General features: G+C 35.7%; 1 protein-coding gene across 3 annotated transcripts in view; it reads left to right on the top strand.

Annotated features, from left to right (window-relative positions):
• LOC108738820 (octopamine receptor Oamb) overlaps window positions 1-17675 on the top strand; it is a 404007-nt gene that overhangs the window by 78630 nt on the left and 307702 nt on the right. For all 3 annotated transcript variants that reach the window (XR_001938040.1, XR_001938039.1, XM_018472408.1), the window contains exon 3: window positions 10410-10740. Coding sequence is in view for 1 of the 3 variants with exons in the window: in XM_018472408.1 (XP_018327910.1) it covers window positions 10477-10740 (264 nt within the window). In the remaining 2 variants the exon portion in view is untranslated. The remainder of the gene's footprint in view (window positions 1-10409; window positions 10741-17675) is intronic.

Here is a 17675-nt window from a genome sequence, read left to right as displayed (position 1 = left end):
GAGAGAATAGGAGAACAAAGGACTTTATAGAAGTCAATAAGAAATAGATAGGTTAGTAGGACACCTTCGCAGGCATGAAGGGCTAATCAGAGACATATCAGAGGCAAAAATGGGAGTTAACAGATGTTTAGTCCTAATATTTATCTATATTTTATACAATTATTTTAATTCGAAAACTTTTCCGTTTAGTTAGATTTAGTATTGTTAATTACTTTCATTACATTTCAAATTTCTTTGTTCCTTTGTTAAGTTCAACTCCAAACATTTCTTCAAACATTTTAAGCCATAAATTCCTTTCCTTTATTATTTGGTTTTATAATATTTGTGAATAATTTCATTGTCATACAGACAAAATGTACGTTATGAATTCAATAATTCCTGGTAGCATAAATGAGGTTTTTCTATCACTAGTACCCGGCTTATTGTTAGCTCATTCGTACCTGTTTTCAGAACTTTTCTGTATCTGGTTGAACACCCTCTCGTCTATGACGACATTCAGTAAATTCCTTCATTTATCCACCACCATGATATGCNTCAGAACTTTTCTGTATCTAGTTGAAGTCAACACCCTCTCGTCTATGACGACATTCAGGAAATTCCTACATTTATCTACCACCAGAATATCTTTCAATTAGACTCCACCCCCTTTGTTAGTTGTTCTCTAGCTTTTAAGTAAATTTTTTATATTGTCAGTTAGTATGTAAGAAACACATCAACTCAAATTCGCTACTAGTTTTATTTAAAACATTCTAGTAGAACGGTAGTTCAGTAACGCAACTTCCGAGTGGTCTCCGGATAATTTTTTATCGTACGACTGCACAAAACAACAGAAGTAGACCCAGATTAGCTTACTGTTCGCAAATATTTAAAGATGTGGGATGTTCTAGTTTTAGGGAAATGCGAAGATTAGCATTAGATAGGAAGGAGTGAAGGTGCGTGTCCAACCAGTCTTAGGATTGACGGCCTTATGATGATGACGAATACCATTACGCTTATACAGTAACTTTTCTTTTTTCCTTTACAGAATTCTTGTTAATATTCTCACGGTTCACAAATCGAATGTATTCCCGCAAAAAAGTGCGGGTTTGATTTCAATACGTATCCAAAAATTAAAAACACCTGGGGGTGGAAGTTGGCAATCCCTGAGAATATAAGCTTTTTAGAAAAACAAAAATAAGCTAGACATTTTTAATACAGGTTGTTTATTCTATTTTGCAGTCAATATGTTGGTTACTGTGACAATGTACGTACTATATTAACATTGTAAAACGAAACCTAAGCCTTATTAAGGTCAAATACTATTTGAATGTACAATGTAAATTGAAAATGTTCATTTGTAAAATTTTTCTTAAAATTTTATTAATCTTCTTCGCTTCTCTTATAGAAATACGTATAAATATTGTTTGCAAACTCACTTTGTATCCAAAAAGATTATCATCCTCATAAGGTCGTAGTCCTAAAACTGGTTGGACACGCACCTATACTCCTTCCTATCCTGAGGTAACCTTCGCGTTTTCCTAAAACTAGAACATCCCACATCCTTAACTATTTGCGAACAGTAATCTAATCTAAGTCTACCTCTACTCCTCTTTATTCCTGTTTCTGCCTCTAATATGTCTCAGACTAGATTGTAACTAATTTTTAAAATAATTGTGAGCAATAGTCATATAACAGTTTCTAATCTTCCGTTTCTCACAGTGGTTATAACAGTAATAGGAAATTTACCCATCGAATGATGTAAGAATTTTTTACCTATGGAGTGCTGATGAGATCAAATAAGCTTGAAATTGTGATTCACGTCTGGTAATTTCGATAAATTACTGACCACGAATCTGTTCTCATTAATTCGGTTTATGCGAGACCTTTACGTTTAAAAGCTGCGTGGTCGATGGCGTGCCGATGAGATCAAATAGGATTGAAATTGCGATCCACATCTAATGTCTGATATTTTTGATAAATTACTAGTATTACTTTTTGGGATGTTCATAATAATTGAGAAACTGCAATTTTCGAATGAGCGGAAAGTAGACGTACCATTGTATAGTAAAAGAATCCGAGTTGCGGTTTTTTAAAACTCAAGGAGCAATTTTGAAAGTTCCTTAACCAGAAGAGCTTAAAAGCCCTCCAAATAATATATTTTTCTCTTGTTTGAGCACATACGTAAAGTTTCGCAAATCCGTGTGTAGCATTCGAAAAGGATTTCAGGCAAGTAAGTATTGCTTAAAACTTTCATGGAATAACGGATCCTTTTGAAACTTTGACGTCTTTATCAGTAACGAATGGCGATTCAACAAATAAAAATCTGGTAGTAGGAAATAGGCAGCGAAAGAGGAAAGTCGAACGGTGATTCCCCGCTTTGCCAACTCCTGTTTCCCTAACTTTCACATTACTACCTGTTTTAGTACCGATCCATATCGCCAACTTTATTTTATTACTACATTACTTAGTTCCCGATTCTCGAACTTTTGAAAAGTATATTTTAATTGGCAATTACCCGAAAACAATAATAAACGTGTACATTACATAGAAGGACACAAAGCGTAGAGAATCCCCGATAATGAAAAAGCGGGTAAAGTGAAAAGGAGGGTTGGTTCAACATTATTAAATCGTTAATACAAATCAGTAGGGAATGAGCGAATATAAAGATAGAAGACGAAAAATTAGAAGAAGTGGCCAATTTCAGGTACCTAGGAATTCATATAAGTCAGGACGGAAAGAGTGGAAGGGATATAAAGCAGAGGGTAGCGCAGGGTCAAGTCGCCTTCAATAAAAAGTAGTCACTTCTTTGCTCGCGAACGATTAATTTAGAAATTCGAAAAAGGTTGTTAAACGTGTATGTTTGGAGCACTGCACTGTACGGGTGCGAAAACAGTGAGCGCGGCGGAAAAGAAAAGGTTAGAAGCGTTTGAAATGTGATATTACAGACGGATGTTGAGGATACCGTGGATAGAGAAGGTTAGCAATGAAGAGGTATTAGAAATAATAGGAGAACAGAGGACTCTATGGAAGTCAATAAGAAATGGGCGAGATAGGTTAGTAGGACACCTTCTCAAGCATGAAGGCAGAGACATATTAGAGGCAGAAACAGAAATTAAGAGGGGTAGAGGTACACCTAGATTAGATTACTGTTCGGGTTCTAGTTTTAGGGAAATGCGAATATTAGCTCAGGATAGGAAAGAGTGGAAGTTCGTGTCCAACCAGTCTTAGGACTGACGACCTTATGATGATGATAAATACAAATCAGTATTTAACTAATAGTCGATAGGTAAATGATCAACGACAATTGTTAAGATAATAAATTGAATGTGGACCCGATTTTTCTAACTTGGATATTGTGAATCGTCAGATTGTTCTTGAAAAGGTCGAGAAAAGTCGTGATCATTATAACGACATAATCACAGCGTATACTTAATTTGCATACACTAGGACTCTGATTTGTATTGGAATATATAATAATAAATATCAAATATTCGAATATCTGAACATCCATAATTCAGTTCATTTGAAATTTAAATATGCAGGTATACAAATATCCAAATATTTGATAATTAAAAATTTCACATATATCTATTATATTTAGGGTAAAGCTCTGTAGCTCAGATACTTAGGAAGAATTACCTTATTAAAAGTAAAAATACCTACTATAATATTGTGTGATAGAATACGGACTTTCCTTGCTTCAAAAGAGTACTGCAAATGGTTCATATCGTAGTACTTTTACTCCATATATATTAGGTACACTTTTTTAATGTGTGCATATTTTTTTAATTGAATTACCTTGAATTAATTTGTAGTTTTAAATCTCGTATTGCTTTATAGTATTATTATCAACATGCTCTGCACAAAGCAAACTGGACAATATTGACTGAAGTTAGCATCAGTTTATAGTGAGCTCGTCACTTGAAATATAAAGACAAATGAGTATCTAACTAAAGAGCAGGGAATGCTAATAGTAATCATGATATTGAAATTCTAAAATAACTAACAGAAAATGTTTTAAATGCAGTTAATGATTTAATGAATTTTAAATGTGAATATTATTAAATAACAGTTATCGAAGTACTATTTTTAAGTTCAATTTCAAACACGATATAAGCTAAACTCGAGAATAGCAGATTGGATCGTCTTCATTTCAGTTTTTCAGATTATGTTTCACCCTCTTCTGTTGCATCATAAAACAGTAGGTATACGTATGAGCAGAACAAAAGAAATACATGCCGTATGTCTATGAATTACTGGTCCACTTGCAATTTTACAAAAATGTCATAGTACATCCCACTTAACCTATCATAATTGCTTCCGTTATCAGAACTGTTAACCTATTTTCATATAGTGGACTTCTCTTACTTTTCTTGTATTTGTCCCTTAATTTTAATATCGCACGTTACGCTAAAGTTTATTAACAAACATAAATATTTCATTTCATAAAGTTCTATTGGTAATTTGAAAAATGAAAGATGCATAACCATTATTTCGGTTTGCGAAATTGAAGTTTCGATGGTTATTAAAAAGAGAACAGTCGAATGCGTTCGTTTACAAAGCTCAAAAGTTTTCCATCAAACACAAGTGACCTGTACTATGATACACAGTGCATCAGCTTCGGTTAACTTTCATTGTTTTGTTTTAAAATTATTTCACGTTGTTCTCATTAACTTCAGTATAAGCTTTGCAGTCGATAATAGTTTTTAATTGACCAATTAAATTAATATGGTGTGAAGCAATATTTCAGCATATACCCTCTGGTTATTTCAGCGTTTATGCCATACACAGAAAAGTTTAATGAGAACAAAAGAAGTGGCCGCAAAAATAATATTTGGTTTTAAACTAAGAGCTAAATGATTATTAATGATGAGAGCAAGCTGAATACAAAATAGACGATGACCATAGGTTTAATTTCTGAGATACGAGCAATTGAAGTGTAAGAAATGCGTTGTGCGATATAGGAAAATATAAAAAAAATACATATGATATTTTCAGCATTTTTCGACGTAAAATCCAAATGCAATATCGAAAAATTTGCATATTCATTGATTATCTTCAAAAAACCAAAAACATTCATGCAAAAACAATTTATGAAATATAAAAAAGTTACAATTACAATTACAATTGGATAAACAAAAGCTAAAATGCTTGGCAAAAGAATCAAAATGTTTGCAGTGTAATCATTTGTATAAGTAGTAGATTTCGGAATTATTTCAGTATTATCACTCTTATCAATATTCTTATAATACTGAATAGGTATTTGAATCTTCTCTACTAGATGCGGAATTTTAGTGATGAGCAATGTAAGACCAAGACTAATACTATGCCAGTTTTGGTATTGGTCTTGGTATTGCTTTTTCGGTCTCGGTCTTGCTCAAATACTTCTAGTCTTGCTCTTGGTCTTGGTCATGCTGATATAGTCTAGAACAACCCACATTCCTAACTATTTGCGAACAATACATTAATTTGAATCTGCTATATATTGATATACATTAATTTAGGTCTACCTCTACTCCTCTTAACTACTCTTTCTGCCTCTAATATGTCTCTGATTAGGCCTTCATGCTTAAGAATGTGTGCCACCAACCTATCTCGCCTATTTCTTATTGACTTCCTTAGAGTCCTCTATTCTCCTATTCTTTCTAATACCTCTTCATTTCTAACCTTCTGTATGCACGGTATCCTCATTATTTAACTGCAGCACCACATTTCGAAAGCATCTAACCTTTTCTTTTTTCGCCGCGTTCACCGTCCATGTTTCGCACCCGTACAACGCCGCGCTCCAAACATACACCTTTAACAACCTTTTTCGAGTTTCTAAATTAACCGTTCGCGAGCATATGAGTGACTTCTGCGCTATCCTCTGCTTTATATCCCTACTATTCTTTTCGTCCTGACTTATCTGACTTCCTAGATACTTAGAATCAGCCACTTCTTCTAATTTTTCGTCTCCTATCTTTATATTCACTCTTTCACTACTTTTTCTTCCCTTGCATAGCAGTATTTTTGTTTTACTTTTACTTATATTTATACAATACTGTTTTGTCAATACCGCTTACTATTGTAATATTCCATTTAAAAACGACTTTATTTGACAATTCACTTCGAACTGCACAATCCATGGTCATGTTTAAGTAGCATCTTTACATTCACATCGACCCTTGCACTAATGGACAAGAACGTATGGAATCGCGTGCATTCCTTTCATAAGTTTCACTAAGTATATGTATATAGTGTGCTATGAAGCAGCTTTTATCCGGATATGACGATGATAGATATAATTCATTGTTAGACTTATTGTTGGTGTACCGTTATCGATTTTCCACTTAAATATCGTTAAGGCTTTTCGGATGGACTTGGCCTATAATTTCCATTCTCCATTGTAGAACGCTTGTCGAAGGATATCCGTTCCTATCCATAGGATTAAAACTACTTTCCAAATGCCGGTTCGTCTTGTGTTCGTTTAATTGCCTATTAAGTGAAATAAAGGATGAATGCCTTGCTATTTGCCCTCCTACGGGTTTCAATGATCCACTCCATTTGTTAATTGCTATGTCCATCAAACTTTATGGCAACCGAGCGTAATTACATATTAATCAGGGCACACGTCTTAATCATTTAACTTTTGCTTTTAAGTAATACAATAATACTGTTATCATTTATTTCCTAGAAATATGATATCATTCTCTCAATAACATATTAAGGTTAAGCAAAAACACACTAATTACATGGATGAAAATTCACAAAAATTGTCGTAAAAGAGAATGTGAATACACAAGTAATTTACGAATTCTTATTACAGATAAAATAAAAGCACTGTGAAACATGCCATGTGTTTTCTTTCTATTATAAAAGAATGTTTATCCAAGGGTTTTTACTATTTCAAAAATATTTTTTATACAGGGTGTCTCACGGCAGAGTTACAATTTTAAAGTTGAATATTTAAAAGACCCTTTGGATTGAGTATGGAGGAAGGGGTGTAGTATATTCATCTGTCATGCGGATTTACCAATTGCATTGTCAAATTGGTTGGGTGCCCATCGAGCTTACGCTATCGAAGCGTTTCTCAAAGGAGGAGAATCGTGCGTTACGGCTCGGCGGCAGTTTTGTTCCCATTACAATATCAAACGTTTACGAGATGGACAAATGAAAAATTTGATTCGCAAATGGATCCAGGAGTTTCGAGCTACAAGTTCCTTCATAAATCAGCTACTCCCAGGCCCTAGCTAAACTTCAAGAACTGAAGAAACAATAAATGAAATTACGGCTAGCGTTCGTCGCAATCCTCGGCTCTATCAATACGTAAAAGAGCAGCGACTTCAAATGTCACTAAATCTACTGTAGGACGGATTTTGGAGCGTGATTTGAAATTTCATTCCTATAAAATTCAGATGGTGTAGACGATAACGAAAAATGACCACAATTTATTAAAAAGTTTTTGTCAGACCATCATTGAGAGATTTTGCACTTTGAATAGTGTGTTTCGGAGTGATGATGCTCATAAATAAACAGGATTGTCGCTTCTCGTCATCTGTCAATTCCAAGCAAGAACGTTAAACACCACTGCATCATCCAAAAGTGATAGTGTGGTGTGTTCTGTCGACCATATTTTTTCAAAATGCGAGAGGTACAACATATCGGCTAATGATATCCAGTTATTTTATACCGCTGCTTCGAGAACATACTGCATACAGCTTATGGATGTGCTTTTAGTAGGACGGTGCCATTTTCCATACTGCTAGAGCCACTATGGACCAACTTGAGCTGTTTCTTCTAAAGTTGATATCCGGCTTTGGTGATATAGTATGACCTCCGGGATAACCGATTTAACTCCTATAGGCTTTCTCCAGTGGAAGTATCTTAAGAGCAAGGTTTTCATCAATACTCCGAGGAATATCGCTGAGTTAAAAGAAAACATTCGCTGTACAGTATGCGAAATTGAGCTTTGTTGCTCTGTTTCGGCGTGTTATACAAAATACCATGGACATATTCCATGAGTGCGTGCAACTAAGTGGAAGACATCTAGTAGATATAATTTTCAACTAATGAAATCCGCATTATTGCTAATTATTTTTTAATAAAAATATTTTTCCTAAAATTAGTGACTTTTTTTAATTTAAGTTGAAAATCCCAACTCTGTCGTGAGACACCCTGTATTTAGCTACCTACAATAGAGTACGTTGAGTTGTTTCTATTATACAACATTATGTTGAACAAAAGTTTATAAGATTTCGTAATAATTTTGTTCCTGTAACTGTATAAGTGATCTAAAATTAGCAGGGATTTAATTTTACCATTTAAAGTATTCTACTATATGGCTACTGTTTAAAATGATCCGAAACATTTTTATTAGGTATAAGGAGTTTACTTTGAGTTTTGTATTTCTCCAATAAAATGTTATTCTATAGGTCACTATTGAATTTCAAACGAAATATATAGTGCCCTTGTTGGGTGAACACGCCTAGAATATTAGCAATTGACTACCAATATCGCCATCGATTGAACGTTTCTGCGAAATGTTCGGCGCCAGGGTTTAGTCATGTCAACGAATCTACACAATAAGGGATATTGTGACCCACACGAAATGTTACATTAGTAAAAGGACAGCAAAGTTTGAAATTGTCTGAAACTGCTCACTACGAACGAGAGCCTTTAAATTGTCGTGTGTCCTTTGCAATATTGGTTCTTACACCCTATGGTCCAAAGTCTAAAAGTTTATTCATTCACAGCATATAATAAAATAAATATGCAGTAGAACATGGTTATAGCGTAACTTTAAGGACAGACGATATTTTGATGTGATAACCGAGTGTGGTTTCGTTATTAACAAAAATTTACACGGTTAGAAATTACAAGACAAACAATTTGGGAAACACATTTAATGTTTCTTATCCGATCCTTTTTAAATAAAATGGGAAAAAGAGGGAACAGTTACCAACCCTAACCTAATCTAACCTAACATTTGTTACTTTTGCAGTATTTCAGTTCATCGTTACTATTTGATAACTAAATATTAATTCGATCTAGACCTTGCTAAACATAACAAAAGTACAAATTGACATATAAGTATTAGGTATGAAAAAACAATTTTGCGTGCGTATGTGATTGTGTAACGTCTAATCAGAAAAATTTGATAACAGCTAGATGATGTCCTAATACATGACTATGATATTTCTTATTGGTTATGACAATATATACAGTTTATTTTTTGCTGTATTACTTTCTTTAATAATGTTTGAGTTACCAGAAATATATGAAATTCGTCATCGTATACAATTCCTAGGAAATGTATAGAATTCCTAAAATCGCCGGGAAATTTGTGAAATAAATTATATTCGACACATTTCTTAGGAAACCTATACAATTCCTAAATAGCAATTGGTAATATATTACAGGAAATACTAAATAGGCAATAATACGGTAGGCTGTTTGGAGATGTACCCATATCCATTAGTGACGTTATTGTTTGGTTAGGGAGATTTATGACAAATAGGAGTTTCCTTAACGACTCTGCCAGGCTGGTATGTTAGATGTTAGATAATGTGACGAGGTTATCTTTGTTGCAGCACTCACGATGACCTTGAATTTTTAATATATTGTAAAGGTGATAATGCTGATCGTGTTCATATATATATGTTGGACGAGGAGATCATAATAAAGCATACTTTTCTAAGACATTATTGCAACATATCAGCCGGCAGGGGCATTAAAGAGACTCCAGTCTGTCATGAATCTACCTAAAACTTTTGGGTGTTTCATTCTCACCAGCCAATAATGCTGGTGAGCGGGCAGTCTCTCCTGACTATGCCGGCGGAAGACCCTCTTCAGCCTGCTTTCAGGAATGGTGGGAATGGGTGGGTGGTGGTTCGGGTGAGAAAGATGAGACGGACGAAATGAAGACAGAAGAGAATGAAAGATTATCTGTGGAATATTATTGCCCCAGCATTTGCCTAGGTGATCCAAGAAAACCACAGAAAAACTTTACCAAGGCAGACGCACCCGGAATCGAACCGGCGTCCTCCCGAATGCTAAGCAATGGTCTAAACTTCTAGGCCATGCCGCTCGGTTGAATCTACCTAGTAACCATACAATGACGTCACTATTGCATGTACATCTCCAAACCTAACCTAACCAAACAATAACGTCCAATGCATATCATGTGATGGCACTAAAATCGCGTAAACACAGATAACTCTGATTCTTAGTTTACTAACGTATTGTATTAATTTTATTCACGGAAAGTATTAGTTTTATACATTTCCTAGTAGAATATCGGAATTTCATATAATTCCTAGGAAATACGTACATTTCCCAAATAGCCTCAGAATTGTAAACAATTCCTAGATTTCCTACATTTCCGATAACATATGCACTTAGTAGGTAGGTAGATATATTGTAATCTTATATTTTTTCTTTTTTAATTATAGGTCGCTGCAGGATCATTAAGGAATGTTCGGTTAGTTGCGAGTTTGAACAAATAGTACAGATGTGGCGATGCAAGAAACATTAAACGAGACCGAATGTGCGGCCCTCCTGAAAGATGTCAAGTGGGGGGACCCAGGTCTGCTCACTTCGTTGTCCATTTTGGCACTAATCAACGTGATGGTGATTGTCGGTAATTGCCTGATCATCGCTGCCGTCTTCTGCTCTTCCAAATTACGTTCAGTTACTAATCTCTTTATTGTCTCGCTTGCTGTCGCCGATTTATTGGTCGGCATCGCCGTATTGCCCTTTTCTGCTACAAGGGAGATATTCGACGTAAGTATATTGTTTTACATTCTACTGATTTATTTTCCCATTATGTATATACTTCGGGTTGCATTTATATTCGGTGGTAACAGATTTATTTTTAGAAGAAATATACGAATACGAATTGCTTCTCTTACTTCCTTGATGTATCGTATGAACATTTGATTATCGACTCGTTAGAAATTTCTGTAATTCAAATATTCGGCTGATGAAGAGTTTTAATGTTCACTATTTATACGACAAATGTGTAATTGGTGTAAACGGCAATGTCCTTTGGCAATTTATCTTCTGTAAGCAGACTGTCGTGTCGCACCGCGCACCTTAAAATAAAAAGAACCGTTGTGCTCCTACGCATAAGAACGCCAGCTACTCGATTCCCTCGGGACTGGAGCAATTAATCATAAAGGAAAGTACAATCTTGAATGCTAGAGATTTGTGCCTCGTCGCTCAGAAAAATTGTCTAAGAGTTCGTGAAATGGTGAAACATTTTTCACATCTGATACGAATTCTGCGAAAATGGTAAAACGGTGGCTACGTAAAAGGTTTTCCTTTTCTTGTTCAAGTACCCGCACATTCAAAAAATGCCTTGATAAATCGAGGAGGCTTAACGAAAACCGATGCTGAATTCTAATGACACTGAACCAAGTTAAAATTCGTTTGTGTAAAGAAATTTTGTTGTGGTTCGTTGCCTATGCATATTGAAAAATGTGTAACAAGTTTGAATTAAAAAATTAGTCCTTGCGCCTCCACCAAAATTAACGAATACCCTTTAACAGTTACGATATGTATATGTATATTGTATGTTGATTTTTGTATTACACTATTAAAACTATAGTAACGCTTAAAATATTTACGGCTATCTATAAGATTGAAATACATTACAAAAATATAATAAAGTCTTAAAAATTTTGAATNGTATATCCTGCGAATAAAGAGCTCTTACTATATTAAATGTGTATGTTTAGCTAAAAGCAAAACTGAAAAAACCATATGAAAAATGGAAATTATTTTTAAAAGGATAGATAACACAATAAAATTGCTTTTTAATTGACTCCCTCCGGCTCTTGAGGAGTATGCCGGCGTTATATAGGGATTAACCTTTGTACTAAAAGCGCGGACGATGATAAATCATATCCTGACTGACGCATATTCGCCTGTTTAACAAAATAAAGACTTCGGAATAATTCGATGATAATAATCTTAATAGGCCTCTGGATAATAGTCGGTTAGTTAGTATATGGTTAAACTATGAGCTTATCAACAACGCTCCTATATTCTGGTTAAACATAAGGTAAAGGTCTAGATGATGGCCCCCACCCCCGAAGAGGGTGAGAGTGGTGGGATCGAAAGAGGAGGTCTCCCCCACCACTGAACCATAAAACGTTCGTGGCGGTCTCATCCCCTTAAAAAGTTATGGGGGTTGGATGATGGCCACCCACCCCCGAGGGGGTGGGGGTAAAGGGGATCGAAAGAGGGTGGTCACCTGAGTAAAACCCCATAAAAAGTTTGCGGCGGTCTCACCCCATGAAAAGTTATGGGGGTTGAAAGTTGATTATTTTGACAATTTTCATACANGAATTTAAAAATCTCAAATTTAGTTTACTCTAAAATGTTTCTAGGTATTTAAGTTTTTCCTCTGACTCTTGCTTATGCTAACAGAATTAGATTTAAGATAAATTAATACGCATCGTATCTAGAGAGGATGGTAATATATTTAACTGTTACTTAGGATTTTAAAAATATTAGGGAATGGCACTCGTTGCAGCTCTTATTAACACTTCGCTGTCATACAAAGACTATTCATGATATCGTTTCAAACTCAATCCGTACATTTCCGATTAGGAACAGCTTTTGAAAATGTTAAATGATGTAAAATGTTAAATATACTTAAAAATGTAGGAATGAGATGCAAAGTGATAGGTATATACCATAGTACGTATAAAGAGTAACAGGCAGTTATATGTAGAACTTGAGCAGTGACGTAAAGAAATGGAAGAAAGTCAGACAGGCATGCAAACTGTCACCACTACCTTTTCATCTATATATTGAAGACGCAATAAACATCATTAAAGATAGGATAACGTTGGGGATAGAGGCAAAATATTAGTATAAATGTTTAGATTTTAGCATCCAGCAGGGAGGAGTTAGAAATAGCCTTAAATAAAATGGAAGCGATATTGGCAAAGCAATATGGTATGAAAATAAATACAAGTAAAACAAAAATATTGGTATATATAAGAAAGAGGGAATGTAATGATTGGCCATATAAAATTAAAAGAAGTCCCTGATTTTAGTTATCTAGAAATTAAGATAATTAAGGGCGGAACCGGCAATATTAGAGATACAAAAAAGGGGCAGGGTAAAGTCGAATAGCCTTTAACAACAAGAAGTCATTTTTATATTTTTTAAACGGTTAATTTAGAATTTATAAAAAAATTGAGGATGTAGATATGTCAGGAACACGAATCTATACGATTGTGAAACGTGGACGGTGGGCACGGCGGAAAAGAAAAGATTAGAAGCGTTCAAAATGTGGTGTTAGAGGTGAATGATGAGGATACCGTGGACAGAGAACGTTAGAAATGGTAAAGTATTAGAGAGAGTAGAAAAACAGTGGGCGTTATGAAAGTCGAATAGACGAGATAGGATGACAAGACACTTTCAGACAGGCTAGTGGGAGACATATTAGAAGCAGAAGCAGGAGTTAAGAGGAGTAGGGGTAGACCTAGATTAGATCGCTATTTGCAAACAGTTAAGGATGTGGGATGTTCTAGTATTAGAATAATGCGAGGATTAGTTCAGGATGAGAAAGAATGGAGACGTGTCCAACTAGTCTTAGTATGTATAACGATGGTGAAGAATATGATGACAGCGTTTTGTCTCCCAACTCCTTGAAATCCGTGAATTCATTAATAAAATTTGTAGGCGTTTTGCCCTTATCTTTATCAGTTATTTATTTCCATATTGAGATATCTGCAAATTAGATTTTCCATTGGCTGTTGCACCTATTGTAGTTAAATCAAAAATGAAATATTTATAATTTAATATTATATAAACATGCTTTTATGGAGCACCTTTAATGATTTATCGAGACTACCTATGGCGTGTGTTAATAAGGTCGAAATCGCAATCCACGTACGGTTGTTTCAACAAATTACTGACCATGAACTGATACATCGTTTTCAGATATTCTTTGTGCGCAAGTAGCTATATTTTATGTCAGCAGATAAAATGATAGAGTGGAAAATCATGTGAAATTCGTTTCGACAATTTGTTTGTTGCATTTTTAAAAAGCACGTTATTGATTGCGTATCCGAGTTAGCCAAGCTAATTCCCTAGTCAGTCGCAATCGACTGTTTCTGTTTGATTATTACGGACTGGTGCCGTCGTTTTCTCCATTCAATTTCAATTTCTTCCTAAATAATATAAACGTCACGTCAACCTGATCTCGTTGACGATCACGCACTTATTGCAATATTTCGTGCTTTATATGTACTTGTATGTATGTATACAGTTCCACACGACAACGTAAAAGATTTATTACAAAATAATTTTTATAGAATTTTGTTTGAGGACACTTCGGATTATTATTGAACCAGAAGCAAAATGGAAACGATACATAATTTCGCGGTCAGGTCAACTGATGCCGTTTTGACTTTTTGAATTACTTTGCAGACAATCTGTGAAGAATCTAAAAATACAGTGATACCTCGAGATACGAGTTTAATTCGTTCGGTAACCTTGCTCGTATGTCAATTTGCTCGTATCTCAAAGCAATTTCCCCATTGAAATTAATTGAAGTGCCATTAATCCATTCCAGCCCCAAAAATGCTACCCCAATTGTTTTTGTTACGTGTTTGTGAATAAGACATTCCCAAGATCTATTTTATTTCACTTGTTGAGATAACCTCCTCCACTTCTGGGGCTCTTCCTCGAAACCAATTTCATGCAGAAACCCCGAATGCTGCTGCGACTGCAACTCTTGTAATTCCTCGGTCGTCAGTTCCTGAGAGTGCTCCTCGAAGAGCTCGTTCATGTCTCTCTTATCCATCACCAGGCCCATGGATTTTCCCAGAGACACTCCATTGGCACTTAGGGTTCGAATCCTTCGAAGGTCCTTTCGGCTACAGACTTAAATCACAGCTTCTTCCATGCAGAGGTCAAGGTCCTCGTTGTAACACTCAGCCAGGCCTGATCAATAATTCTGAGGCATATCACGATGTTAAAGTGGTCCTTCCAGTATTCTCGAAGGGTGAGGTTTGTGTTCTCTGTCACCTTTGGTTCGGTGGGTGAGCAGGAGCTTTGTCGAGGACGAGAAGGGCTTGTATGGTTGTTTTCCTGCAGATATTTCTTAACAGAAAGGCCAAAAACCTCGTATCTCAAATGTCGCTCGTATTTCAAAGCAAAACTTCGCTAGCTCGACAGCTCGTATCTCAAATAACTCGTATCCCGAGGTACCACCGTATCTTGTTTTATGAAATGTAATGTCAAAATGTGATTTCATTTACAACTTCATGCAATTTGAACTGATTCAGGTCTGAAGGCCGCAGTCGGTTAGAAATGCTTCCTGACGTTGCCTTACCACGAGTGGCAAGCTTTTTCACATTTCTATCCATCTCCGATGCTGGATATGGAATTTCAACTGATTACCGCCTTTAGACTCGAATCAGAACAGAATCAGTTCAAATTGCATTTAGCCATAAATAAAACCACATTTGGGCATTACATTTCATTATATAAGATATTGTAAAATTATTAAGAGATCGCCTTTACACCATTAGCATAGTTTCTACACAGTAATCCAAAAGTAAACATATTTTTCTTTTACTAAACATAGCAACAGCACGTAAAAGTCAGTTGTAGTGAAAAAGTACGATAGGCATAACTTACGTCAGCAAATTGTAGGTAACAGCGTTTTATGTGTAGTCAATAAGATGAGGCAAAGATTAGGGCGAACGTAGGTTGCAGTTACCTCAGTATGGTGTACAGCGTACGTTACGATTTATTTGCCCGTCGATATACAGTATCGTATGCATGTCTTTAAATAATTGGTCCACACGCAATGTCAATAACGTTACTATGGTTACGTGATTTCCAACACTCAGTTAATTGAGAGATATTGCTACTAAATGTTTTATACATCTGTTACATTATAGAATTCAGTAAATTAGTAGATATTTGACCATTTCCATTTCTACTGATTAGTCTTATCTTACTGAACCTCATTCTCATTTTATCTTTGTACATGATACGTGGTCTGTTCAAAAAGTATCGCGTATTTTGTGTTTTTTCATTTATTCATGAATATTTATTTTGCCCCTCCAAAATAATCCCCACCAGATATTATACACTTGTGCCAACGTTTCTTCCAATCCTCGAAACACTTCAAAAAATCATTTTTTGTGGTCTCCTTCGGGAACAGAGGTCATATCTGGGGAATACGGCGGTTGCGACATTATTAGCGTGTTGTTTTTGACCCAAAATTTGCGCACAAGCAACGATGTTTGAGCAGTGATGTTATCATGGTGCGAAAGTCAATTTGTGTTCTTCCACAAATCCGGGCGTTTCTGGCGGACTGCTTCACGCAAATTGCTCATAACTTGCAGGTGAAATTCCTTATTGGCCGTTCTACCCTGTGGCAAGAACTCATGATGCACCACGCCCATGCAATCGAAGAAAACTGTAATCAAAACCTTCACATTCGACCTAACTCGGCATCCCTTTTTCGGTCTAGGCTCGTGCGGCAACTTCCATTGGAATGATTGAACTTTGGCTTCCACGTGATAACCATAAACCTATGATTCGTCCACGGTTATCATCCTCTGGTCTTTACGGACAGAGTCCAACAGCTCATTAGTAATGTTAATGCGGTGCTGTCTTTGGTCGAAATTGAGCAATTCTGAATTTTGGCAGGAGCCAATCGATATGTTTAGGTCCACAGCAATTTCTCTAACGGTGATTCGACGATTGACCAATATTATTTTCTCCACTTCATCAATGTTTTCGTCTGCTGTTGATGAGCTCGGGCGTCCGGCACGCTCTTCGTTATTCATATCTTCTTGGACCTCTTAAAACATTGTGTACCATCAATAAACGTTGCTTCGGTGCAAGGTAGCTTCACTATATACCAGTCAAAATTCGGGATGCGTCCGCGCACTTAGTTTCGTTTTTCACACAAATTTTGATACAGATTCTTGATCCATTTTTTGAGATAGACAAAAATCGAAGACGAGCAAAAACACGGGCAAGCAAAGCAGCTGTTAAAAAATAACTGGCCGAACTTGTCGGTATAAGTGGGAGACATGAGTACCAACATAACGCCACAAAAAAAATCGAAAATCCAATATCCGTAACGCGCGGAAATTCAAAATTAGCGATACTTTTTGAACAGACCTCTTATTAGCGGTTAATATCCACTACAGCGGTCCTCGTTTTACAGAATTCTGTTTTAGGCACAGGCAACATTTTCGTACCTTCATTCCTCGTATAATATAGTATATGTACAGGCAGTATAATATTTATGTTTTGTATGAACCTGATTGATGAAACGTGGTCCTTGGATGGTTTGAACGGGCTTGAAAGGTCCGAAAACGGATAACATTAATAAATATTTGGTTAGAAGCTTGCCAATATTGCCAGGTGTGGATAGCGTTCTTGGTTTACGTTAACAAGAACTTTCAGTACACCTTTCCTTGGCCTTAATAAAATTAGTAAAAACAAAAATATAATATACTCGACAAATGTCAGGAAATAAGGGATGATAAGATAATCGAAGCTGGGTACTTAGGTAACGAATCCATAGTTGATGGATAGGATACGAAATCTGTCTTTTACATTAAAGCGTTCTTAATTTCTGGGTATTTTTCAATTTGTTAATTTCAGAATAAATGCGAACTTAATCGATGTTCTAAACATTTAAGCAATTGTACTTCTTGTTCTCATTT

The sequence above is a fragment of the Agrilus planipennis genome, unplaced genomic scaffold (assembly GCF_000699045.2).
Source record: "Agrilus planipennis isolate EAB-ADULT unplaced genomic scaffold, Apla_2.0 scaffold133, whole genome shotgun sequence".
Lineage (NCBI taxonomy): Eukaryota > Metazoa > Arthropoda > Insecta > Coleoptera > Buprestidae > Agrilus > Agrilus planipennis.
Note: the sequence above shows the minus strand (reverse complement) of the source record. Positions and strands in the feature narration are given on the sequence as shown.